Raw genomic sequence first — 24,728 nt, 5'->3', positions numbered from 1 at the left:
GTATCACAGATACTCATGAAGTTATGAATCTGCACATGTAAAGTCACCATTTGTAGATAACCGAATATGTTAACCAAATCTTCACCTTTAAACAGGATATATTATGTGATGATAGTCTCATAGTGATCCCACGGCATTTGTTAGGGACTCCACCATCTGGAAGTAATTGTACTTGATATCATATTCCATGTCATACCAGAAATTCACTGCCAAAAGAGCAAAAAGAGTTTTTTAAACATTATTGCCATTCATGATCATTTGCATTATTGACTGTAAGAAAAGAGAAGTACAGAACAGAATATGCAAAGGGATGCATCAAAATTTTGCCTAACGAAAATTGGTTTTGGAGGGCCAAAATCAGTGAACGGAACAGTGCTTCTCAGATGGCGTGTTTTGACTGTATCAGCATTTTTTTCTTACACACAACGTGGATAACCTACAACAGTTAAACATATCAGCTGTGTGTGTGGACAATAAAGAAAGAGCAGTGAAAGTTAACCATGTTGCATTGATCCTACCATCTTATGGTATTGGTTGATGCAAACATTATTTTGGTTAATTGGCAGCATGTCCTTTTTTTAAAGGGTTAATGATATAAATAAAGTATAATATATAATATAATGTCCTCAGACATGCTGCCAATTAGCCAAAATAATGTTTGCATCAACCAATACCATTAGATGGTAGGATATTATCTCCTTTTTGTTGCCTGGGCAGACTGTGCTACTCAGTCTCTGGGACAGCTAGCAGTTTGAGGTTGAACACAGCCTCTAGGAGGACGCTCCCCTGCTAACAGGATGCTACTGTGAATGTAAATAAAAATTCAATTTTTTCATTAAAGCATCAACTCTATTTTATTCCCGATGCCTAGAGCTTCCTATGGTTTGAGCCTAGGTAATGAGAGCATGGGACAATGGCAAATTGATCCCTTCTTTTTATATAACACTTTGAAGACGTTAGCCTGTAATACTGCTCTAAGTTTCTATAGGATGAAACAAGAAGGTTGGGATTGGAGGACATTCCACCACTTTACCATATCTCTTGCTGTCCTTGGAGGGAGGCATTAATCAAGTTAGAGATGAGCTGTCCTCCCCTCTAAATTTTGGGGGTTTTTTAAGCTCCCCTGAGGCACCCTCGGGAAGGAGCCATGGTGATAGTGTTTTTGGGCATACTATATGCCCTGCTTTCATCTCTCTCTATGGCTAACGTACTAAATAGATATCCATGGTAGGAAGCAAATGAGCACCTTATAACTTCCCGTGTGTCATTTATCTCCCTCCCCATATAAAAATGTCTGGGTTATGAAGTAGGGGTATCATGCTCCTTTGGACAGATGCTCTATGCGAGTCTAATCACAAGACATTTTGTGGATCTTAAGTACAGTACCCTGGCTATAGGCAGGATATGAGCTGCACTCCCCTGATAATGCTGGAGAATTTAAGTAGGGCCTAAGTGCTACAGCAGCTCCTGTAGGGTCAAGGCCTGGATGATGAGCATTACTGGACTGCCCTGCTTTCATCTCCCTCCCTTTGACATAACAGTATGGTGTGTTTATATAGGCTGTCCCCTCAAGGAGCCATAGTCTTGTTTGCCCCGTGTAAAGGCAAGTTGCCCAAATATCCACTTGGGTAGAGCAGGGTAATGGGGAAACCATAGCCTCTTTTCCACCAATGGGCCAAACCATTCTCTTTGCTTAACCATTCTATTCTGTGGTGATCCGGCCCAGCCCAATGAGGATAGGGTTTCATCAACCAGATTGGGTAATAGAATAGAATACATTGGCAAAGACCTCAGGGAGTAGCTTTTCTAAGGAAGTAGCTCGCCTACAACCTCAGACCTACCACTACATCTAAGGGGGGAAATATAGCCCTTGCTTCAACTAAAGAGATGCAAATACAACTCAAACCCTCAGGAAACCAAGAGGGAGTTAAAGTTCACCTTGCTGAAAGTCTACTCCAGAATCTGCTAAAGACTGTGCACTTTAAAGTGCTACCCTTACAAGAAGGGAGGCCACCAGGCCTATTGCCCCTACTCATCCAGTTCCTCGTGAGCATATATTATTTGATATTGTACAATACAAGCTATAGGTGAACATAAATCACTACTTTAAAACCTAAGCATAGTTGGGGAGGAAATAAAGGAATTGCAGTTTTTCTATCACATTTCCTTTTCTCTTGCTCTGCCCCAAAGGCTATCCTGAGAGCAGAAGAACATAGAGAGGATGTCTCAAGTGCTCAATCCTTTACTGCTTTGCACCTGTAGGGTAACACTTTCCAGAGGGCAGCCCTCTTATCTGAGGGAGGGGGAAATAATGGCAACATTTTTAACCTTGTGCTTAGTAATGTTATTTCTCAGACTTGGGTCAAGCTATTGATTGTATACCACACAGATAGCCGCTCCACCATGTCCCGATATGCAGACTCATCCCCCTTTAAGATGCATCCCACAACAGTGATGTCATCAGCAAACTTGATGATGCCATTGCTTGAGTGTGCGGGGATGCAGTCGTGAGTATAAAGGGTGTAGAGTAGGGGGCTCATCACACATCCCTGATGTGAGCTAGTGTAATGGCTGAGGGCTGATGAGATGTAGGGGCCTACTCTGACCCTCTGAGAGCAATCTGACAAGTCCTTTATCCTGTGGCAGATGAGTGGGATAGTCCCAAGTCTGCCAGCTTGGTCACCAACTTGTGGCAGAGGATGGTATTATAGCTCCCCTGATCCTCCAGGTAAATCAAATCAGTGTAAAGAGCAGTGGCTATGGCATCCTCCGTAGATCTATTTGCTCTATATGCAAACTGTTGTGTCAAATATGGGTGGAAGGCAGATGACTCCAGACCAGTTTCTCAAAACACTTCATAATAATGGGCGTCAATGACACTGAGCAGTAAAAATGAAGGCTGATAATGGTAGGCATATTTTTTATGCCTACCAGTGGCACTATAAATCAGGGCCTTCAGACAGTGGAATGGTGGACCCCCTGCTAGCTGGTCTGCACAGTCCTTCAGAGCCCATCCAGTGACACCATCAGGTCCTGCAGTCTCCCTCGGATTCATAGCCCTCAGTGTGCGCCTCACCTCTTGCTCCCCCAATAAGGAAGATGTGGCTACTGTGAGCTGATGGATGTAATATGGCAGCCTCTGGAGAGAAATGGTTCAACCCCTCCACCAGTAAAACATCACTGTCAACAATTGACTGAATTGCTGAACCTCCTCTATGCCTGCACGTGCCCTCTTATGCTTGTGGGGGCTCTGCTTGTGACATCATGGGACTGCCGTCCGCCACTAAGATTGTCATGTTTAGTACACATATTCAGATACCGATGACACTTTGGGCATCCCTATAGCATCAACTCTATAGCATCTGTAACTTGAGACATTTTCTGTTAAAGGGGTGATGAATTAAGAAATAAACCTTGAGCTTTTTATATATAAAAGGTCATGGAAATGTAAGAATATCCTGAACATTTCTGAGCTGAAATTTTGTTAGCCAAATTAAGGTTTTTATTGACACCAGGTCCAGCAAACGATTGATCTCAGAATGTGCCAACCCTTGACGTCATGGTATGCTGAAACGCCGCCTCAACAAAAGACTATGTACGCCTGCTTCTGTAGCCCCGCCCATCGACTCGTGGAACAAAACGGATTGCGCTACCGAGCAATAAACAAGCAAAAAATAACATTCCAATAAATCGTGGATGGATGAGAGATAAATCCTTTTGTTTGTTTGATAAAGATCATTTTGCGAGCCCTGTGGACGATTCATTCCAGTTGCTGCTTTCAAAACAATCCCTCACATGAACTGACAGGGGAGCAGAAGCTCATTAAATATCTAGCCGTGGGCATTTACTTCCAAATCTTCAGTGCGGCACGCCCATCAAAACAGAGCGTTTCTTCAGAGAGGCTCAAAACCAGGATATATAAAATAACATATTACGTATTCATGTTGTTTTGAATGTAAAAACCACGTCATAAGTTGACCTAAAAAATGTTTAAAAAGCCAGTTCATGACGCCTTTGAACAAAATTTCACTAAACATTTTTAGCACACATGCCATCTAATAATCGTAGAAAGTTTCAACTTTAAAATGATGTTGATTTATTACGAAATTCAAACAATAAATGCAATTTTGGCGCTATAATACTGTGTGAAAGATTTGCTGTAGAGCCTCAGTTCAAGTGGCACATGAACCAATCATCTCTTCCTCTTTACTACAAATTAAAGAAACAAATATGCATGACTGAAAACCAGAAGGAATGTTAAAAGATACAGTACAACTTACCAGAATGAATCCTGTCTCATATAAAAGCTTAATATGCCAGGGAAAAAAACAGGAAAAATACCAGGAAAAAAAACTGTTTGTAGGCTAGACAAGCTGTCACTTAATGCCACTTTTACCACAAAAAAGTTATTCAAATGTCCATGAACTCATTATTTGGCTAAAAAAACTTCCTACTCGAATTAGAGATGTTAAAGGGATAGTTCACTTTGAAATTTAATTTGTATATGTTTTAGCTTCCCTCATGGGCATCCGAGATGTAGGAGTATTTGTTTCCCCAGTAGTTTCAATTTTGATCATTTTAAGTCAAACCGTTCTTGTCTGTGCCTCACATAATGCAGGTCTATGGTCACCACCTCAAAGAGCATACACAGAGAAGTCCAAATTAAAGAATACCCCATTGTAAGTGCACACTGATGGCCTAAGACACGAAACGAGCGGTTTGTGTGAGAAAACGAACAGTATTTATATTGTTTTTACCTCTTGTACACCACAGGAAACGCGCACGCGCGCCCTCGGATCAGTCGGACGTAGTGGTTAGCTAAAGCACCAGTACCCGTAGCTAAAACATATCAAAATTTAATTTCAATGTGAACTATTCCTTTAACCGATGACCGATGGTTGACCGTATCAACGTTAACCGATCAAAGTAGTCGGTTGTCAGTTAAAAAAAAAAGTGATCTCTAAATTAGGCTATTATAGACAGTGGACTAAACGGTACAACAGTTAGCCATCTCATTCCAAAATATTTTTGTGTGAAGTGAACAAATCCCTCACACTCAATTTTTCATAACTCGCTTGTTTGTACTTAAAAAATGAAAAACATTTGGCGCGAGGTCACAGCGTTTGGGTTTGCGCGCTCACAAGGTTTGCAAAAAGTAAACAGGCTAAAACACTCAATGTTAGAGCCAGGGCAGACAACAGTATAAAGCGTGCATTCCGCATAAGATGGGCTTACATTTGGAAATATATTACATCTACATTTCAGTAGTAACACTGGTGTTGATCATCATCTTTCTTTATTGTTAGCTCTACCTCGAACTAAAGCGGCGTCTCTTCGGAGCTGTCATTTTCTTAAATGAGCCGTGGCAATGTTACAAATTAGCTTCTAACGCTAGACAAATGCCTTTATTTTCAACGCAATCACCTTGTACCGAAACCATTTCGAAACTAAGGAGCCATTTGTTTATCGATTACAAACAAGCTCCTCGGCACCGCGTTTGCGGGACCTCGGAGTCGCGTTTCGCGCTGTAGGGATTTTTTAAAAAGTGACCGGCTAATGAGGCTTGGTGGTCGGTCAAGAAAATTTTACATTTTCGCCATCCCTAACTCGAATACGAATCAAATAAGTTTGATTCCTAAAGTGCTTATTCATTTATTGTTTCCTGAATTTTCGGTTTCGGACCAGAATTTTAATTTCGGTGCATCCCTACAAGTTAGTATTGTTAGTAACTTGTTAGCGGTCACATCACCAACCCGCCATGCAGCCATGAGACTGTCGCACATGGTGGAACCACAGGGAGGGCAGGTACAACATCTCTCCAGCTTTCACAGTGCAGTGCAGAGGTTTAGCCATCCTGTAGGAGGGATATCGTTGATAATCTGGGTTCAGGGGGTCTAGAGGGATCCAGGGCACCTGAAAGAGATAGAGAAGATGTGGATATAGAAGACATATATATATATATATTTTATAATTGTACAATTGTTATAAAAATATAAGATTTATTTTGAATAGTTTAATCAACTTAAATACTTTGCTTGAATCTTCCTCATCCACTATTTCAAAGATGCCATCTTCTCTCTGTCTGTATGTCGCTGACTGGTAGAGCTCTATGAGGAGGAAATAAAACAACGCCAATAGACAGAGCCAAGAGGCCATTTCCTTAAATCATTTAATGTTATTTTGTAAGCAAAATAAAAGATTGGGAGAGAGAAACTACTCCTTACCATATGGTATGAAAGGTCTATCAGTTGGAGGAAGTAAAATAAACTGTTTCTGTCCAGAGATCACGCAGTATAGATTCTCATAATGATCTTTATGCACTACAGATAAAATAAAACTGTTCACTCAAAAATGGGTCGATAAATTGGAGGTTAAAGCAGTGGTTTCTCAACCTTTTTGTCTCCAAGGTTACTGTCCAGTAATAGCAATACTCAAAGGCTCTCCTAGATTTTTTTTTTCGAGATTCCAGAAGTTTTAAGGTCCATGCTCTTTTAAAACAAGTAGTTTGCATGACTTGTCTAGTCTTTTGTTATTTACTGGATAATGATTAAAGATAAGAATTTTAAAATATATATTTATTTTATTCAAAAAAATAAATTACAATAAAATATTCCATAGCTTATTAATTTCATTTTGAGAAAACCACTGGTTTAAAGTTTACAATATTTTATGTTTATGTACAAGACGAGACAAACTGACTTGATGTGACAGCGCTTTCCTCTCCAAGCCAGAAATTTACAGCATCAGGCTTTTTTCCTAAAATAAAAAAACACTATAATATTTTCAGGATCTACATTTACATTATTTGGCCATTCTCCAGGTAGAAACTGAATGTACAATGTGGACATACCAAGAGCTTCACTCATCCAGGGAATGTGAGTCTTTACATCTCCCGTCAGCTCCGGTAACTGCTCAGTCAGATTTGAACATTGCTTCTGAACGTAAAACACACCACTGCTCTTCACCTTCCTCTCTATGATATCCAACAGAGAAGTGAAGGTCATCTGACGCTCCTCTGGCATCACAAAGCGATTCCCATTTACGGCGTCTGCGTATCCGTTTGGAGTGACGGCCACACTGATGACTTTGGATCCCACTTTCTCTCTGCCCAAATATGAAAAGAAAAGTCGCACAGAAACATTTTCAGAGAATAGGGTTTAAATATAAGAAGTCTCCGGCTAGTCTGATCATCTGATTGACTCACCTGAGATATGTGGGGTTCCATTTAGACAAAGCTGGCCAATCACTGAAGGCATTGCGAATGATGCAGGGCTTGTTGGGTCCAATCCAGTCACGATAAAACTGAAGTGAAGAGAGAGGCCCATCCAGGTATGGCACTGCATCATTAAGATAAAGCTCTGAAGAAAAGACATATTGAATGACATCACTGATATACAAGTCATTACAAGGCTTTCAACCAAAAATATTGCTTATGTTTTGGAGTATTCTGGGTTAAAAACTATTTTTGCACAGATAAAAACTTTATACTTTATAAACTTAAAAAAAAAAATTATATATACACTACCGGTCTAAAGTTTTAGAACCGTAAGATTTTTTAAATGTTTTTAAAGAAGTCTCTTTTGCTCACCAAGACTGCATTAATTTTATAATACAAAAAAAGCTATAATATTGTGAAATATTAATAAAATATAAAATAACTGTTTTCTATTTTAATATATTTTAAAATTTAATTTATTGCTGTTATAAGATGAATTTAGCTGAAATATAAATCTTTCTTTTGAGGTAAATAACCTATGGGAGATTCACACATGTATTATTTTTATGTTAAATCGGGGGTTTTCAAACTGGCCACAAGAGAGTGCTAAGGGGTCCGTGGAAAAGTTTAGAGAAAAAGCTGTATTAAATAAATTAGAAAACAATTATTTAAAAATAAGCTTGATCTAACTTACTTAAAATAAATAAATTTGTATTTAAGTGAAATAAATAATACATTTATACATTTGATTAATGTATTATTATTTTATTTTATTTTTATATAATAAAATGCATAAATCAAATAAAATGCATTAACTTTTTTACAGTATTAATTGGGTCTTTAAGCATAATATTTAAAAATGTAGGATGGGGTCCTTCGCAGTTGAATCATTATTTTTGGGGGTCTGTGTAGCAGATTTAAAACAATGGATTTGTTTTTATAAATAAATATATATTTTGGTGCAACAAATATTTTAATATATTTTCTGTAGTGTACATTTTCTATTGCATGTAAATTCTATCTATCTATCTATCTATCTATCTATCTATCTATCTATCTATCTATCTATCTATCTATCTATCTATCTATCTATCTGTCTGTCTGTCTGTCTGTCTGTCTGTCTGTCTATCTATCTTCAGATGTCAATACACAGTCAGTGAACTCACCTCGAGCTTCTTTAGGAAAATCCCTCAAGCATTCTTTAACTGCATCCATAACTCTCTCCACATGTTTCTATGGAACCAATACTGTTGATTTTTCACAAGCCTCCGTCAGCTTAAAATACTCATAATATACTTAATTTCCAAGCATGCAAAAGTATCTTTATACGAAAAACTACACATTGAACAATAATGGTTTTAAATGATTTGTGACAGCTCATGCAGACCTCACATGTTTAACAGTTGTTAAAATAATAACATTTGTCTTCCGCTCATGCGCGTAAGTGACTGTTTACAGCGTTGTGTCTGGCTCCCTCTACTGTCCGGAGACTGTATTAAATGAAAATATTAATATTTTCAAGTTGTTATTTTCTGTTAGCTGAAAAGGCAAAAAGATTAATAAATTAGTTGTTTTATAACAACAACAACAAAAAATATTTTTAAACAATAGCTAACTAGAAAGGACTAACTCCTTTAGTTTTGATGACATGATTTGTCACGCCTCTGTGAGTAGCTTTCACACTTGATGCCAATTAGATTATATCCACACAGAAACACGGAGACTGGGAAACCTTACTTTATGTAAAATCTGTTTTCGTCCAATGGATCATAAGGAACATGGATGAGTTGGCATCCCTCGAAAATTACTTTGACCAGACTATTGTAAGTTGTCAAATTAAATTCTGAAATGCTTGTGTAAGGTGAGTCTTTGTTAGCTGAAAACATAATATCCATGCACTTCAGTCATGTTCCTATTACATAAATGTATTATATATAAAAACATTTATAGTGAAATATAGAAAGAAATATAGTAATAAATGCATGGGATAAAGACAAATTAAATATTGGTATTTTAGTCATACATTTAAGATGAGCAATAATATTGTTTTATTAAATGTAATTTACGTGATTAAAATATCTGTTCTTCAAAACCTTTTTTTTATTTTGAATGTTGGTCCTTCCTAACAATATAAGGCCTGTTAAACTGAATTGATTTCATTAATGTATTTCTCACTTATTTTCTGTTCTTCTAAGGGTTCATCTAATTACATCTTTGAGGGGGATCTGGGCCTACAGGGTTCTGCTCCCCAGCTCCAGGATTCCTCTTTCCTGTCCTCTTTAACCTCCCGGGAGAAAGATCTTACTGAGGACTTGGACTTGAGCTTCTTACCTGACGAACTGAGCACTCAAGATGAGCCGCCACAGGCTGAGAATGACAGCAGGAATGAGGACAGTGGCGTTTACACCGACTGTCCACAGGGAGAGTCGACAGAAGCGGATATCGACACCAGTAATTCTGCCAAAAACACCTCACAGTTCAGTCTACCGATGACTCCCATGACTCCTATGACCCCCATGACCCCGGTGACAGAAAGTTCTGGTATCATCCCCCAATTACAGTAAGACTTTATTAGGGGAAACATGAAGAGTGTGTATCTGAGATTCTTTTAAACATCGTACTTATGGCATCATATAGGCCTAGAGCTTTTTCAAGTGTTGCAAAAATGTTTTGACTCCTTAATTTCACCAAAACAAACGTATGTAAGTTGTTTTCCTTTGAATGGTATTCTTTGCACAAGTAAAGAGTGATTACTTTTGAGCCACCAGCCACTGGATCCTAGTTTTTTGTGAGAAATGCTTTTGTTGACCATGCCAGTCTATATTTCCAAACCAGTTTTTGATTATACACAGGAATATTGTGTCAACAGTGAATCTTGCTTGTCCTCTGGATCTCAAATCCATTGCACTTCAAGCACGAAATGCTGAATACAACCCAAAGGTACTTTCCTACTTAAGTTTATATGTACAACACTTTATAGAACTGTATTAAATCTTAGACAAACATTATCGCTTTCTTAAAGTAATAGTTCCTGTAAATTGTCATTAGCTACTCTGTTAACTAGAGGTGTATTGATACCTTCATGTCATGATTCGATACATATCACGATACTGAACTCACGATTCAATATTATCGTGAAACGCCTTATGGTGACATATGGTAAAAGGTTAACAAAAAATTAACTTTTGATTTAAAATGCTAAATTTGGTCTTACATTGTGGGTGAAAATGAATAGTCTTGGACTTGGTGCTGGTAACACAATGTGCAGGATAATGCTGGCACCAGGGTTTCTGCAGGTTTTAAAATCTTTTAAATTGGATCAGAAAGTCTTAAACTCAATATCATGACATTAAATTAGGGCCCTATGATTTCTGCGATGCAGAAAATGTGGACGGAATTGCAGAATCCTTTCATACAAATGGAATTTGCTGTGTAATGCAGAATGTCATGGAATTTGTCAAATTTTGGATAAATCAAAAGTAGGTCATTACACTTAAAGGGATAGTTCACCCAAAAATGACAAATTCATCATCATTAACGCACCCTCATGTGGCTCCAAACCCGTAAGACTTTTGTTCCTCATATAAAGCAATCAAGTCTCTTCAGAAAAGTTGGAATAAACCGCTTGATTCATATGAATGTTTTATGATCTCTTTATGAACTTTTTGAAGCATCAAAGTAGTAGTTGCGTATCTGTCAATGGAGGGACCGAAATCTCTCAGATTTTATCAAAAAGATCTTCATTTGTGTTCTGAAGGTGAACGAAAGTCAGTAAAATGTAATCCAACCATTAAAACAGTCCAGAAAAATTAAAACAAAATAAACTTCATTTCATCTTATGTCATTTCACACGGCCCTAAACTCAATTGCAAATTTAAATAGCATGAACTGCAAAAAAATATGTTCTTCCCCAGGATTTTTGATTTCCATTACCAATTTAAAACATCCTTAAATCAGGATGCATTTACTTGACATGCAAAATTAAGAAATTAAGTGCATTTATGCTTAAAACAAGAACAAGTATCTATCATTGGGTATTAAAATTACTTACATTTGAATTAAGTTAATTTTTATGAACCTATTGGCAGATATTTGTTCTTGTTTTAATCATAAATCACTTGTACAAGATTTCCCAGGAATCTCAAACTAAGCTGTTTTGTCAAATTAATTAAAAAGTTATGGAGATCTGTTGGAAAATGATTTTTCGGACTTTGAAGTGTCACTAATATAACAAAATTTGTGCTTTCTAGACATTTACATTTTGAGAACATATCGACGTGTTATGTGCCTTTCAATTTATTCCTTAAATTTTCTTTAATTGGTCTTAAATTTACCCTCATAAAACCTGCAGAAACCCTAAATGTAGTACTGATACTAAAACATGATTCATTCAGTTCAGTTTGGGTGAACCATTAATGATACATTGTTGCATTTTTATTGCAACATTGTGACACGGTATATGTAACACCCCTACTGTTGACATAAGGATTGGTAAAAGCAAAGAAAAAAGATGGAGTTTCAATTTTCGGGTGAACAATTTCTTTAAAGGGATAGTTTACTTTGAAATTAAATTTTGATATGTTTTAGCTTCCCTCATGGGCATCTGAGATGTAGGAGTATTTGTTTCCCCAGTAGTTTCCATTTTGATCATTTTAGATCAAACCATTGTTGTCTGTGCCTCACATAATGCAGCTCTATGGTCACCACCTCAAAGAGCATACACAGAGAAGTCCAAATTAAAGAATACCCCATCGTAAGTACACACTGATGGCCTAAGACACGAAACGAGCAGTTTGTGTAAGAAAACAAACAGTATTTATCGTTTTTACCTCTTGTACACCACAGGAAACATGCACGCGCGCCCTCGGATCAGTCGGACGTAGTGGTAAAAACGATATAAATACTGTTCGTTTTCTCACAACCCGCTCGTTTCGTGTCTTAGGCCATCAATGTGTACTTACGATGGGGTATTCTTTAATTTGGACTTCTCTGTGTATGCTCTTTGAGGTGGTGACCATAGACCTGCATTATGTGAGGCACAGACAAGAACGGTTTGACCTAAAATGATCAAAATTGAAACTACTGTGGAAACGAGTACTCCGAAATCTCGAAGCCCATGAGGGAAGCTAAAACATATCAAAATTTAATTTTAAAATGAACTATCCCTTTAAGGTAAACTGTTCCAGCTATTTTCTCTTTCATAATTCCAAATTTTTCTTATGTATAGCGTTTTGCTGCCGTTATAATGAGGATCCGTGAACCAAGAACTACTGCTCTCATTTTCAGCTCTGGAAAAATGGTCTGCACTGGAGCCAAGAGGTATTATATGTATTATACACATTATGTATATATGTTCAAAACTCTTATGAGGCATTAGGGTAGCACGAATGTAAAACAGACCAACTTAGCTCAGAAGTAGGCTTACATGTGTCTTTTACCCTATATTTGCCTTTCCCTTTGTTTATCTTTCCAAGCAGTGAGGAGCAATCTCGCCTTGCAGCGCGGAAATATGCTCGGGTGGTACAGAAACTTGGTTTCCCTGCCAAATTCCTTGACTTCAAAATCCAAAACATGGTTGGAAGTTGTGATGTCTGCTTTCCTATACGCTTAGAAGGCCTGGTCCTCACTCACCAGCAGTTCAGCAGGTCTGGACAGGTCATAAACAAGTTTGATGGTTACTGGCCAACAATATTATATGGTTTAACTACCTCGTAACATCTGTCTTTAACCACTGTCGACCATTTTACACCTACAGCTACGAGCCGGAGTTGTTTCCTGGTTTGATATATCGCATGGTGAAGCCACGTATTGTGCTGCTGATTTTTGTATCTGGAAAAGTTGTGCTCACAGGTATAGATGTAAATATAAAACATATTTGACAGCCATGCATTGACGTTATCTTGTAAAACTATTTATTTTATTTTATTTTATTTAGGAGCGAAAGAGCGGGCAGAGATTTATGAAGCCTTTGAAAATATTTACCCCATCCTAAAAGGGTTCAGGAAGCAGTAGAAGCACTGCACTTACAAGAACATATGCTGCATGTGAATATTTGTCTATAATGATGTGCTTCGTATGTGTTTGAATGCAATAATTTGATCAAACTTTTGTTATTGCTCTTTGTTTATTGTCTTCACGTTTACTTTGTAATGTCTGCATTACTGAGGTTTGCTGAGATAACAGAACTATGAAGAGTGTTTTGTTAAAATATTCAGCTTTGTCCTATGTGAGCTCTCGAATGGAGACATAAAGCATTCTCTTCAGTTATGACTGTTTTGTCTCTCTTATATATGTTAAAGTGCTATTTGCTGATGCAAGTAAATAAACTCTGCATACTGTGTTTTTGAAAGAGTATATCTTCTGCTCACCAAGGCTGCATTTATTTGATCAAAAATACAGTAAAAATTGTAATATTGTGAAATATTGCTACAATTTTCTCTTCTATAGCTGTGTCCTAAATGACGCACTATATCAAACACATGTACTTATACACCTTATGTGAATATATTGTAAAATGTCATTTATTCCTTTGACGGAAAAGCGGAATTTTCAGCATCATAACTTCAGTGTTCAGTGTCAAATGAGCCTTCAGAAATCATTCGAATATGCTGCTGGTAATTTTTTTTAAGGAACCCCGCCACCACACAGCACGCACGTGACAGTACATACACAAAAACATACGTCACGTGGTGCGTAGGGCAGACATCCATCCCACAGTTTAGCTATAGAGACCATAGGACCATAACTAGTTTTATTTGAATATTTTCAACCACAAATCATGTAAATCTCACTGTGAACGTGTCTAATAGGCTTTTATTCTTCATAGAGCCTGTATTATCATGGCTTGTCCTTTAACAGGCGAACCCCGTTCTTCGGGGCCTGGTGAAGAGCATTCAGAGTCTGGATCAGAGGCCCGGGCGCCTGCCCGACCCCATCCGCCTCAGCAGCATCTTCAACCGGCGTGCGCTAGCGCTGCTGCCGCGGTCATGGTGGAGGCTCTCGATGATGCAGAAGGTCTCTTTGTTGCCGTGGAGAGATGTCCGCTCTGCAACACTGCCAGGCGGAGACTGACCTGTGCCCGTTGCATTCAAAACGGGGATTTCGTGTATTTTGACGGGAGAAATCCGGAGAGGTGTGTTTTAATCTCCACTTTCTCTATTATTTACGCTTTATGCTAATGCAGTTTAGCATGTTAGCATTTTTCAGTACTATCCATTTCGCATCTTTTTATCGCATCTATTAAGCATATGTTTCCCCTTGATTTATATGGTTTATATGAGTTCTGTGAAGACACTTGTAGTAGTATTTTGCTAATTCATGGCCCTAGCATGCTAAAACGCTAAGCTAATTTTGTAAACAAACTGTTAGACAGCAGAGGTTCTCGTTCCAGCTGTCTATTTCGTTTCTTGTCATATGTCAGTGGCGTGGCTATTTAAATATGTTTTTAATCCATAATTAAAAGTGTTGTCATGGCGTATTTAAGTCTTTCTAAAGAAACTCTGTGGTAATATGACATGCCAAATGTGTTAACCAAGGTTTAGCTGAGTCATGTTACCAAATGTGACAGTATCATTATTAATTTGTGTGTGTGTGTAAAACTTTCTTGTTGTGAAATACTTTTCACACTATCGCTGTATTTCTGACAACAGGTATTCAGAAAAGCTTGAAAGACTACAAAAGCTGAAAAATGAAAAGGAGAATCTTCAACAGAGGTATGATATCAACATCATGTGATGCAAAATCCAAATTCATGCACTGATAATACCTAAGTCTGAATTGTCCTTTTGTTTTAGAGTCATCGATGCCATGGACAAGAAAGTTGAGGCAGACCAGCTTGTAAGTATTTTCAAGTGCTCAAATTTATATATATATATATATATATATATATATATATATATATATATATATATATATATATATTTCTCACCATAATGAATGTATGTTTTGTTTAACGCAGAGGTGGAAAGTCATGTCATGCAAGATGAAAATCCAACAACTCAAAGAGGCCATCTGCATTAGCAATGAAGAAGTCAAGAGTGGTGAGTATCACAACAAAAGTGTGTAAACGACGTGCATATTACCTTGAGCTGTGGTACTCGTATGTGAATTCTCTTTTGATTGTCTTTTCAGTAGTAAAAGGCTAAAAAATTATAAATAAAAAAGCAGTCTGTTGTTTGATCTCATTTCTTTTTTCCTTCACTTTAGGCAGGGAGCTGTTGTTGCGTTCCCAGGAGGAAGGGCAGCGACTGCAGCGCAGGGCCAGCCGACATCAGGAAAAGAGGGACAAAATTAAGCGGCACAACCAACGTCTGGGCGAGCTCCTGGAGAAGAGATCCAAAGAGCTGCAGGGGAGGCTGGAGGCCCTGGCTGAGGTGCGGAGAGAGCATATCCTGGAGCTCACCACTCACATCTTCAACATCCAGGAGGAGAAGCAGGGCAGCAGGTCAGAGCAGATCAGATGAGCATAAATAAACTCTAATCAACATCCAAATACATGCATAAACAACATAAAAAATGTGGATGAATTTTTATTTGAGCTTGTTGCAATGCCATCTGGAATGATCAATATGACTGCAGGTTTTGGCCAAAACAAGTAAATAGTAGTGTTTAACAATATGCTTCATAGTCAAATCGTCCTATAGCCAGCCCGTGAGATCACAGATAAACAATATTATTGTGCGCTGAGGTGGATGGAGGGTACAATAGTTCACTTATTTGATCATTCATTTACTTAGATTCATTATTGTGGGAAATGAGAATTGCCATTTGAGTCTGACACTTTATTACACTCGGTTGCTACACGGACACTGTAGCTTACTATCATTGATAAATGGTCATGAACTAAACTGGTTAGGACAGTTTTTGAGTATATCATCATCTGAAGTGTTGGTATCCTTCAGGGACCCAGCGGATCCAGTTGTGGCTGAGTATGACCTTGCTCTGACCTCCAGCACTGTCAGTGAACTTGCAGAGGCAAGGCGAACCACCTATCATTCAGGCCGCTGGATCTGGGACGATCAGAATGGAGAGACGAGCATCAGCATCACTGGGCCACACGTCACACTTCCCAGTAATGGAGACTGCTCAGCCTATTACAGCTGGGTGGAGGAGAAGAGTGGAAACCAGGGGCCAGGTACAGAATTTAAAGATCATCACTGTCACATCTCTGTGACTTCTCAAACACTTTTACAGACAGTTTAAACAGTCAAACTTATCTTTCCTTGCCAATACTTTATTTCAGTTTTTATCTAAAGCAAATATTAACACAGAACACACACACACACACACACACACATATATATATATACCAATCAGGCACAACATAATGACCACTGACTGTTAGTGAGTGGGCTATATCATGCAGCAAGTTAAAAAAAATCCTCAAAGTTGATTTGAAGCAGGAAAATTGGGTAAGCATTAGTATTTGAGCAAGTTTGACAAGGGCCAATAGCTGCAGACCTTTCAGGGTGCCCATGCTGACCCCTGTCCACTGCCGAAAGCAACAGTGGCTACATGAGCACCAGAACTGGACCATGGAGCAGTGGAAGAAGGTGGCCTGGTCTGATGAATCATGTTTTCTTTTACATCACGTGGGTGGCCGGGGATGGCATTCACTATGGGAAGAGGGCAAGCTGGCAGAGGCAGTGTGATGCTTTGGGCAATGTGCTTCAGTGAAATCTTGGGTCTTGCCATCAACATGGATATTCAGGGTATCCGCGGGGTCTTGAAAAGTCTTGAAAGGTGATCAATCAATTTTGGGAAAATTAAGACCCTTATAAAGTATTAAAAAGTATTATCACGGCTTTATAAAGTCTTAAATTGTGAAAGTATTTTGTTCAAGCTTTGTCAAAAGAGTTTGACTCCAAAAAGTATTTATGAATATATTTATTTTGATCCCCATAAGTATTAAAAAACAACGGGGCGCTCAGTCTGAGATCGGCTCGGAGCGCGCACGTCAGGGATGGACACTAGCACCCATTAGTTGTGGCGGGTAAACTCGCTTCACCTACCGAGCTGATTCACCTCTTTGTAAACTTTGTTCAATGCATGCCAGTGCTGCCGTATGTGCGCATATAACCAGCCGTTTTCTCCGTCATCACTCGCGTGAAGACGCGCTGTGAGACTCGCGCGCTGAGAGAAGATCTGACGCTGTGCATCATCCGAAAGCGCGCGCTCGTCTCTCAATATTAAGTTCTCTTTCAATTCTTGCGCTTATATGGACAAACTCACACAAGAAGTATGTCAACATGTCCATCTTGATGAGTATCCAAGCAGACATAGTCTGAATATGCCTTGAGAGAAAGACGAGCATATCCCTGCATCAGGTCTTAAAGGCGCAGTAGCCTTTACTGCTGCCTGAGTGTTGTCCTTATATTTAGTTTGACATTAAACAATGCTCTTATTTGAATAGCTTTTGTAAGTTTAATAAGGATTAACCTTTCATTTAAACAGTTAAATATGCAGTTATTTTACATTTGATTACTTTATTCAATCCTTTCTGCAGGCCAGTAGGCATGAACATTATTATTTAATGTAGGCCTACACATGAGTGAGGTCGAGTTAAACATTTTAGTTTGAATTTTTTTTTCCGGTTTTCGGCTTTGGTTTCGGTGCATCCCTACTGACAATGTTCTGCTCAGTATGTTGTCAACACGCTTCAAAGATGCCAGAATGAATAGTTTCATTGTTGGGACTAAAAACCATAAAACTGGAAGCCATAAAAGACCACAAAATCATTGTGAAAATGTCAGTATTTCATTGAGACTTGAGATTAAATAAACTGCTTACGTATTGTAGAGCTTGTAGTATTAATTTTCACATGCAGTTACACATTTTTACAAAAAGTGGCTGGTAAAAACATTGAGCGGTAGACTTTGAAAAAAGTTAATTTCCAACCCTGGCGAGCGCTGTCTACAGGTGACGTCATGTATTTTGAGAAATGTGCATTTAGGTAATGTGTCGCCCTCCATACGTTGCGAAACAGATATGCAATATAAACGATACAAAATTGGCCTACGATAGAGATTTTAAGTCTACATTCGACTGCAACTGTTTATTAAAGGTTTGTTGCCGATTAGAACTTGAAGTGCGATGAGGTCTTAAAATATTTTGAGAAGGTCTTTAAAAAGTCTTAAAAAGGTCTTGAAATTAACTTCAGGATTCCTGCATATACCCTGGTTAGTTAAACAACAACACAACCAGGGGGAAAAACAGCACTTACACTTAAAGCATAGCATTCGATAGCGGCCTTAAGCTCATCCAGAAGTGTTGGGTCTTGCGTCTCTCAACTTTCTCTTCACAATATCCCACAGATTCTCAGGAGAGATGGCAGGCCAATTGAGCACAGTAATACCATGGTCAGTAAACCATTTACCAGTGGTTTTGGCACTGTGAGCAGGTGCCAGGTCGTGCTGAAAAACCAAATCTTCATCTCCATAAAGCTTTTCAGCAGATGGAAGCATGAAGTGCTCCAAAATCTCCTGATAGCTAGCTGCATTGACCCTGCCCTTGATAAAACACAGTGGACCAACACCAGCAGCTGACATGGCACCCCAGACCATCACTGACTGTGGGTACTTGAGACTGGACTTCAGGCATTTCCTTCTCCCCAGTCTTCCTCCAGACTCTGGCACCTTGATTTCCGAATGACATGCAAAATTTGCTTTCATCCGAAAAAAGTACTTTGGACCACTGAGCAACAGTCCAGTGCTGCTTCTATGTAGACCAAAAGTGGCTTGACCTGGGGAATGCGGCACCTGTAGCCCATTTCCTGCACACGCCTGTGCACGGTGGTTCTGGATGTTTCTACTCCAGACTCAGTCCACTGCTTCCACAGGTCCCCCAAGGTCTGGTATCAGTCCTCCTCCACAATCTTCCTCAGGGTCCGGTCACCTCTTCTCGTTCTGCAGCGTTTTTTGCCACACTTTTTCCTTCCCACAGACTTCCCACTGAGGTGCCTTGATACAGCACTCTGGGAACAGCCTATTTGTTCTGAAATTTCTTTCTGTGTCTTACCCTCTCGCTTGAGGGTGTCATTGATGGCCTTCTGGACAGGGTCAGGTCGGCAGTCTTACCCATGATTGCGGTTTTGAGTAATGAACCAGGCTGGGAGTTTTTAAAAGTCTCAGGAATCTTTTGCAGGTGTTTAGAGTTAATTAGTTGATTCAGATGATTAGGTTAATAGCTCGTTTAGAGAACCTTTTCATGATATGCTAATTTTTTGAGATTTTTGGGTTTCATGAGCTGTATGCCAAAATCATCAGTATTAAAACAATAAAAGACCTGAAATATTTCATTTGGTGTGCAATGAATCTAAAATATATGAAAGTTTAATTTTTATCATTACATTATGGAAAATAATGAACTTTTATCACATATGTTAAGGACCTGTATGTATAAATATAAAATGCCGTAATCCACCAGCCAAATTCTAACCGTGTTTTAGACATGTAAGTATCAGTGATAATTATGTTTCATTATACAAAGACTGGAAATTACATTAGGTTTAAGAAAAAATGTACAGCATGGATTTGTTTTATAAAAAACATGAACAGCTAAACAATTATTGTCCTCAACACACGATTTTTGTCATGCTTAGTTCTGACATTATAGAAGTCAGTTTATGAAAGGGAAAACGGCTGATTTATTAAACATGTTGTTTTGAAATCATTATTTTGGTAAGACTTAACAGTAAGGTCTCATTTGTTTACACATGAACAAACAATGAGTAACATATTTTTTTTACAGCATTTATTAATCTTTATTATTTATAATTATTTTTATAAATGTTACATAATAAAAATGTTCATGTTCATGTTAGTTCACAGTGCATTAAGTGATATTAACAAATAAAACCTTATTGTAAAATTGTTACCTTTGTTTTTTTGTGTAGAGCTGGACCACATCAACCCGGCACACACCATCAGTGCCGCCCTCTGTTATGCTACACAGCTCGTCAATATCCTGTCTCATATTCTGGACGTCAACCTGCCAAAAAAGTTGTGCAACAGGTTACAGCCGCATGCTTGTCAAACCTTCACTTTAAAACCTCAAAGCATTAGTTTTTTTTATACAAGATGTGACAAGTAAAATTTTCAGTATTTAAGTCTTAAGTTTCTTTTTCGGGTTGTTCAGCTCAGAGACGTCTGATGAGTTCTGTATTCTGTTTTGTTTTCACTGCAGTGAGTTCTGCGGTGATAATCTGACTCGCTACCGATTCACCCGAGCCGTAAACAAGCTCAACACCAACATCCTGCACCTCTGCTTCTCACAGGTACACTCTTCTCAAAACTGATCACACTTATCTGAGAAGTCAATTCTGCACATACCTCATGTTTATACTCTCTTCTTAGCATGTTGACAGCGAGCTGCTTCATCCTCACCACACTTTGAGGAATATCATGTTTCTAGTGTCTCCAGCAAACAAGAACCTCGGCAGGTGGGAAATTACATTGGCCTATTTCTTAGCGAAAACAATGTAGTTTCAGAATGTCCATGAATGTTATAGCCCACTATTCATGATTCATTTTCTTTTTGGAAACTGCTGGATGGAAATGCTAAAATGCGCATAAATTTAAAAAAGTGCATAAAAAACACGTGCTAAATTTAGGTGGATAAATGTTTTTATCCACTAAGACATGCGCATAAACTATGGAAACGCATTTACTAAATAAATCCCTCAATGCGTAACAAAACACTCACGTGACTTTGCCTCAACAGAGGATTGTGATTGGATAACTGAAGTAACCAGCAGACCAATCGCTTCATAGCATCTCAAATTTTGGTTTGATTATTCTATAATGCCTGAGCCAAAGTCTCTCCTCAAAATGATTTGGTATCGCCTAGAACTGTTTTACATGATTCGTTCTCAAACAACAGGCATCCAAACCAAGATAACATGACAGCGTTTGTTGCACACTATACTATAACAAGTACCGTCCTTCAGATGAGACATTAAACCGAGGTCCTGACTTCTCTGTGATCATTAAAAAGTCCCATGATGTCCTTCAGAAACAGAGTAGGGGTGTAACCCTGGCCAAATTTGCCCATTGGCCACCGTCCATCATAGCCTCATTATTATCCCCATAACACTGATTGACTTCATCACTCTGTCTCCTCTCCACCAATCAGCTGGTGTGTGGTGGGTGTTCTGGAGCAATATGGCTGCTGTCGCATCATCCAGGTGGATGCTGCCCTTTGGTAGGGGTTGAGGAGACAGGAAGTAGAGCAGGAAGTATAGCCGCAATATCAAAAGCCCGTCCACACTCTCACAGATGCAGAACAATTAATTATGTTGGTGTGAAGTTATGGAAAGGTATAAATTAAAGCTGAAGCTCCAATCTACTCCCAGAAATCCTGAAAAAATTCATGAAAAAATGTCATTAGTGCCTCAGTGACAACTTCACTCAGAGAAGCCATTGATCTCAGTAGTCAATCATGACGTCACACCCCCCGTTTTTATAGCATCAGATAACTAACTAAAACTAAACTTATTTAAAAAATGAACACTTGAAATCATTATGATAACTGCTTACAATGACAAACTAACTTTGGGGAAAAAACATTTGAAGTAATTTGATTCTTTAGTTTGTCTCGCGTCCATTAGAAAACACGGCAGGGCGGCTATACTAGTATATTTTCTTGAGCGCATGGAATGGAAACGCTACTTAAAGGGTTAGTTCACCCAAAAATGAAATTGATGTCATTAATGACTCACCCTAATGTTGTTCCACACCCGTAAGACCTCCGTTCATCTTCAGAACACAGTTTAAGATATTTTATATTTAGTCCGAGAGTGTATCTAAATGTGTGCACACTATACTGTCAATGTCCAGAAAGGGAATAAAAACATCATCACAGTAGTCCATATGTGACATCAGTTAGTTAAAATCTCTCTAAGCATCGAAAATACATTTTGGTCTAAAAATAACAAAAACTACGACTTTGTTCAGCATTGTCTTCTCTTCCGTGTTTGTTTTCAGACCTCAAATAAAGATTCAAACGGTCATGAATCAGCATAATGATTCATGATTCGGATCGTGTGTCAAACTGCTGAAATCATGTGACATTGGCGATCTGAATCATGAATCATCGTTGTTCTGAAGATGAACAGAGGTCTTATGGGTGTGGAACGACATTAGGGTTAGTCATTAATGACATCATTTTTGGGTGAACTAACCCTTTAATTCACACATTTTGTGCTAAGTTAAATTCACATCTTTAGATGGAAAAATAGTCTGAAGACTTGAGTAATGGCTGCTAAAAAATTCAGCTATGCCATCATAGGAATAAAACATCAAAAATAAAAACGTAAATGGTAGTGCATGTCAGCATTTCTCACTTTTGTTCACTGCATAGAACGGGGCCGTTTGAGGTGAGCGCTGACTTAGAAGACTCTATGGAGTTTGTGGAACCAGAAGAGGCTGGACCTGTGGAGGAGAGCGGAGACGAAGCAGTCACGGATGAAGAAACAGACTTGGGCACAGACTGGGAGACGGTTCCAAGTCCTCGCTTCTGTGACATCCCCTCCCAGCCTATGGATCTTTCCCAGAGCGGTATGCAGGCGTCCCAGCCAGTTGGCAACGCAGGGGGCATGATTTCCTCGGCGGCCGCCTCCGTCACGTCCTGGTTTCGTGCCTACACAGGGCAGCGCTGAGATCTGGTGGACATGGGGGTGGTTAGACTGGGCTGTAGCTATGCAAACACCCCATTACTGTCACCCTCGCTTGTCTGCTGGGGGAAATAAAGGGAAGTTTTCATCTGACTGCTCATACTGAATAAATAATGTGTGGTAGAAACTAGAGTGAAGCATGTGTTCCTCAGAAACAACTTTTTGGTGTTTTACTGCAGGATGGGAGAGTGTAGTGAACTACTTTTACATTTTTGATCTTTTGTAGCTCACATTATACTGTAGACACCAGTCAACTTTATTCAGTGTACATTGCCAAATATTTTTGTGAATTGGTGCAGAAATTGTACCTTCAAAGCCTCGTTGGACAGATTTGACTGTGCTTTTAAGAGTTCGAATGATGGATTGCACCTTCTCACCAGCTCTTCAGAGAACCTTGTTGTGGAAATGTTGCTGGACTTGTCGGAGAAAGTGGCAGATGTTATTGCTGTCATGTTATATTTGATTATAGATTTATAAGAGGAATTGTATTTTAAGAATTAAGCTTTTTTCCCTCTTTAAATTTCCTCAACCATTGCAAGCTGCATTAAGCATAAATATTGTGGACTGTGGCCCAGTAGAGAAGAGGCTGTCTTTTTGATCTTGGGATTTATGTACCGGTTTATCTTTTTTCACTTTTAGTTGAAAGAAAAGAAAAATGTATATTTACTCATTTTCATTTTAGAAATGTTTTATTTGTATTAGCAGACACCCTCAATTATTAAACTGAATACCTCTCTGTAATGTAATAGAAATGAAGCATTATTTCTCTATATACATTTCTTTGAAAACATCATACCTTTAATACACAGTTACATGAAGTATATGGTCTGTGCAATTCTATTTCCTTTTCTTTAAGACATGCAAAGCAAAAGACAAGTATGTCTGAGTGCATTACAAACCTTTTCACCTAACATTCATTACCTTGAATAGTTTCAATGATTTACACTTTTAATGCATTTAAAAAAGTTTAGATGTGCCAAATACTAAAGAAAATAAGAGTACTGTTGACAATGCAAAATGTGATGGAGTCTTGAGTCATATAAAGACATGTTTTCAGCAAATAAATGGGCCAGCCCCATATGGAGACCAGCTTACACATTTCTAATATGGCAGTGGTAACAAAACTTAAGTGTGATACTGTGATGTCCAAGACCAGTGTGACTTAACCCTCAGGTCATTTTAAACCCAAACCCAAAAAAACATTACAAAATAAAAAAATAAAAAAAACAGTTCATCAGAGTGGTGCAAGACCCTAGGACTTTTGACCCATTAGAACCATGAATGCACAAAAAAAATGTTTTTACTGGATTCGAGGAGTTTTGTGGTTGAAATTAAAAAAAAAAAAAAAAATCCTTTGCTCTCGGTTCAATTTGACCACCATAGGAATGAATGGATTGTGAGGAATGCATATACAGAAAAAACAAAAATTGCTCAATTTAAATTGATTAAAATTACCAAATGATATTATAATGTATATTTTAGGACCCAGTGAACCAGCTCATTTGCTCTATATAGAGCTATAAAACCATCCAGTCAAGAGTCGTAAAATATAATTTAATATAGATAATATAACAAGAAGTCCCCAAAGACACCCAATGTAAGATATTTTTACCTGAATTAAAAAGGTTATGCATGAAATGGTGTTATTTTTAAGTTAAAAGAATGCTTACATTGCTGTTTATTTATTGTTCATTGATATAATCTGGTAATTTTAAGGTACATACAAAAATCTAAATGAAATAAGCTTTCTGGACAAAGACAAAATTTAAAATAATTTTTCGAGTTTCAGGTCACTTTGACCCATGAGGGAAGGGTTTTTTACAAAGTGCAAGAGAAGGAGGA

General features: G+C 38.3%; 3 protein-coding genes across 5 annotated transcripts; 2 read left to right on the top strand and 1 right to left on the bottom strand.

Moving 5' to 3' along the window:
- Positions 1–68: 68 nt before the first annotated feature.
- On the bottom strand, positions 69–8,623 carry jmjd7 (jumonji domain containing 7). Its single transcript, XM_067455927.1, has 8 exons — positions 8,383–8,623; positions 7,205–7,358; positions 6,851–7,104; positions 6,700–6,756; positions 6,225–6,320; positions 6,031–6,107; positions 5,754–5,913; positions 69–206 (listed from the first exon to the last, which is right to left on the bottom strand). The coding sequence occupies exons 1-8, from the start codon at positions 8,429–8,431 to the stop codon at positions 118–120; spliced, it is 936 nt and encodes a 311-aa protein (XP_067312028.1). The 5' UTR covers positions 8,432–8,623; the 3' UTR covers positions 69–117.
- Positions 8,624–8,743: 120 nt separating this feature from the next.
- On the top strand, positions 8,744–13,532 carry tbpl2 (TATA box binding protein like 2). 3 transcript variants are annotated; one of them, XM_067454668.1, is made up of 7 exons: positions 8,744–9,039; positions 9,412–9,776; positions 10,069–10,156; positions 12,444–12,535; positions 12,691–12,871; positions 12,972–13,066; positions 13,152–13,532. In XM_067454668.1, the coding sequence occupies exons 1-7, from the start codon at positions 8,995–8,997 to the stop codon at positions 13,177–13,179; spliced, it is 894 nt and encodes a 297-aa protein (XP_067310769.1). In that variant the 5' UTR covers positions 8,744–8,994; the 3' UTR covers positions 13,180–13,532. The 3 variants fall into 3 exon arrangements, with proteins under 3 accessions (XP_067310769.1, XP_067310768.1, XP_067310767.1); XM_067454667.1 differs by having other exon boundaries at positions 8,745–9,039; positions 12,694–12,861; positions 13,152–13,529; XM_067454666.1 differs by having other exon boundaries at positions 8,745–9,039; positions 12,691–12,861; positions 13,152–13,529.
- Positions 13,533–13,884: 352 nt separating this feature from the next.
- On the top strand, positions 13,885–24,097 carry atg14 (autophagy related 14). The gene is made up of 10 exons (XM_067455919.1): positions 13,885–14,348; positions 14,866–14,928; positions 15,010–15,052; positions 15,174–15,255; positions 15,422–15,659; positions 16,117–16,349; positions 20,109–20,226; positions 20,399–20,489; positions 20,569–20,654; positions 22,574–24,097. The coding sequence occupies exons 1-10, from the start codon at positions 14,056–14,058 to the stop codon at positions 22,869–22,871; spliced, it is 1,545 nt and encodes a 514-aa protein (XP_067312020.1). The 5' UTR covers positions 13,885–14,055; the 3' UTR covers positions 22,872–24,097.
- Positions 24,098–24,728: the final 631 nt, after the last annotated feature.

This window comes from Pseudorasbora parva, chromosome 10, assembly GCF_024679245.1.
Source record: "Pseudorasbora parva isolate DD20220531a chromosome 10, ASM2467924v1, whole genome shotgun sequence".
NCBI classification, from domain to species: domain Eukaryota; kingdom Metazoa; phylum Chordata; class Actinopteri; order Cypriniformes; family Gobionidae; genus Pseudorasbora; species Pseudorasbora parva.
Note: the sequence above shows the minus strand (reverse complement) of the source record. Positions and strands in the feature narration are given on the sequence as shown.

Excerpts from the sequence above, each read along its gene's own strand:
- atg14 (XM_067455919.1), top strand. The coding sequence starts at position 14,056 with ATGGCTTGTCCTTTAACAGGCGAACCCCGTTCTTCGGGGCCTGGTGAA. Across the intron at positions 20,227-20,398 it reads CCAAAAAAGTTGTGCAACAG|TGAGTTCTGCGGTGATAATC; the intron begins GTTACAGCCGCA and ends TTTTCACTGCAG. Across the intron at positions 20,490-20,568 it reads TGCACCTCTGCTTCTCACAG|CATGTTGACAGCGAGCTGCT; the intron begins GTACACTCTTCT and ends CTCTCTTCTTAG.
- jmjd7 (XM_067455927.1), bottom strand. The coding sequence starts at position 8,431 with ATGGATGCAGTTAAAGAATGCTTGAGGGATTTTCCTAAAGAAGCTCGA. Across the intron at positions 6,757-6,850 it reads CTGGATGAGTGAAGCTCTTG|GAAAAAAGCCTGATGCTGTA; the intron begins GTATGTCCACAT and ends TTTTTATTTTAG. Across the intron at positions 6,321-6,699 it reads GGAAAGCGCTGTCACATCAA|TGCATAAAGATCATTATGAG; the intron begins GTCAGTTTGTCT and ends TTTTATCTGTAG.
- tbpl2 (XM_067454666.1), top strand. The coding sequence starts at position 8,995 with ATGGATGAGTTGGCATCCCTCGAAAATTACTTTGACCAGACTATT. Across the intron at positions 9,040-9,411 it reads ATTACTTTGACCAGACTATT|GGTTCATCTAATTACATCTT; the intron begins GTAAGTTGTCAA and ends TGTTCTTCTAAG. Across the intron at positions 9,777-10,068 it reads GGTATCATCCCCCAATTACA|GAATATTGTGTCAACAGTGA; the intron begins GTAAGACTTTAT and ends GATTATACACAG.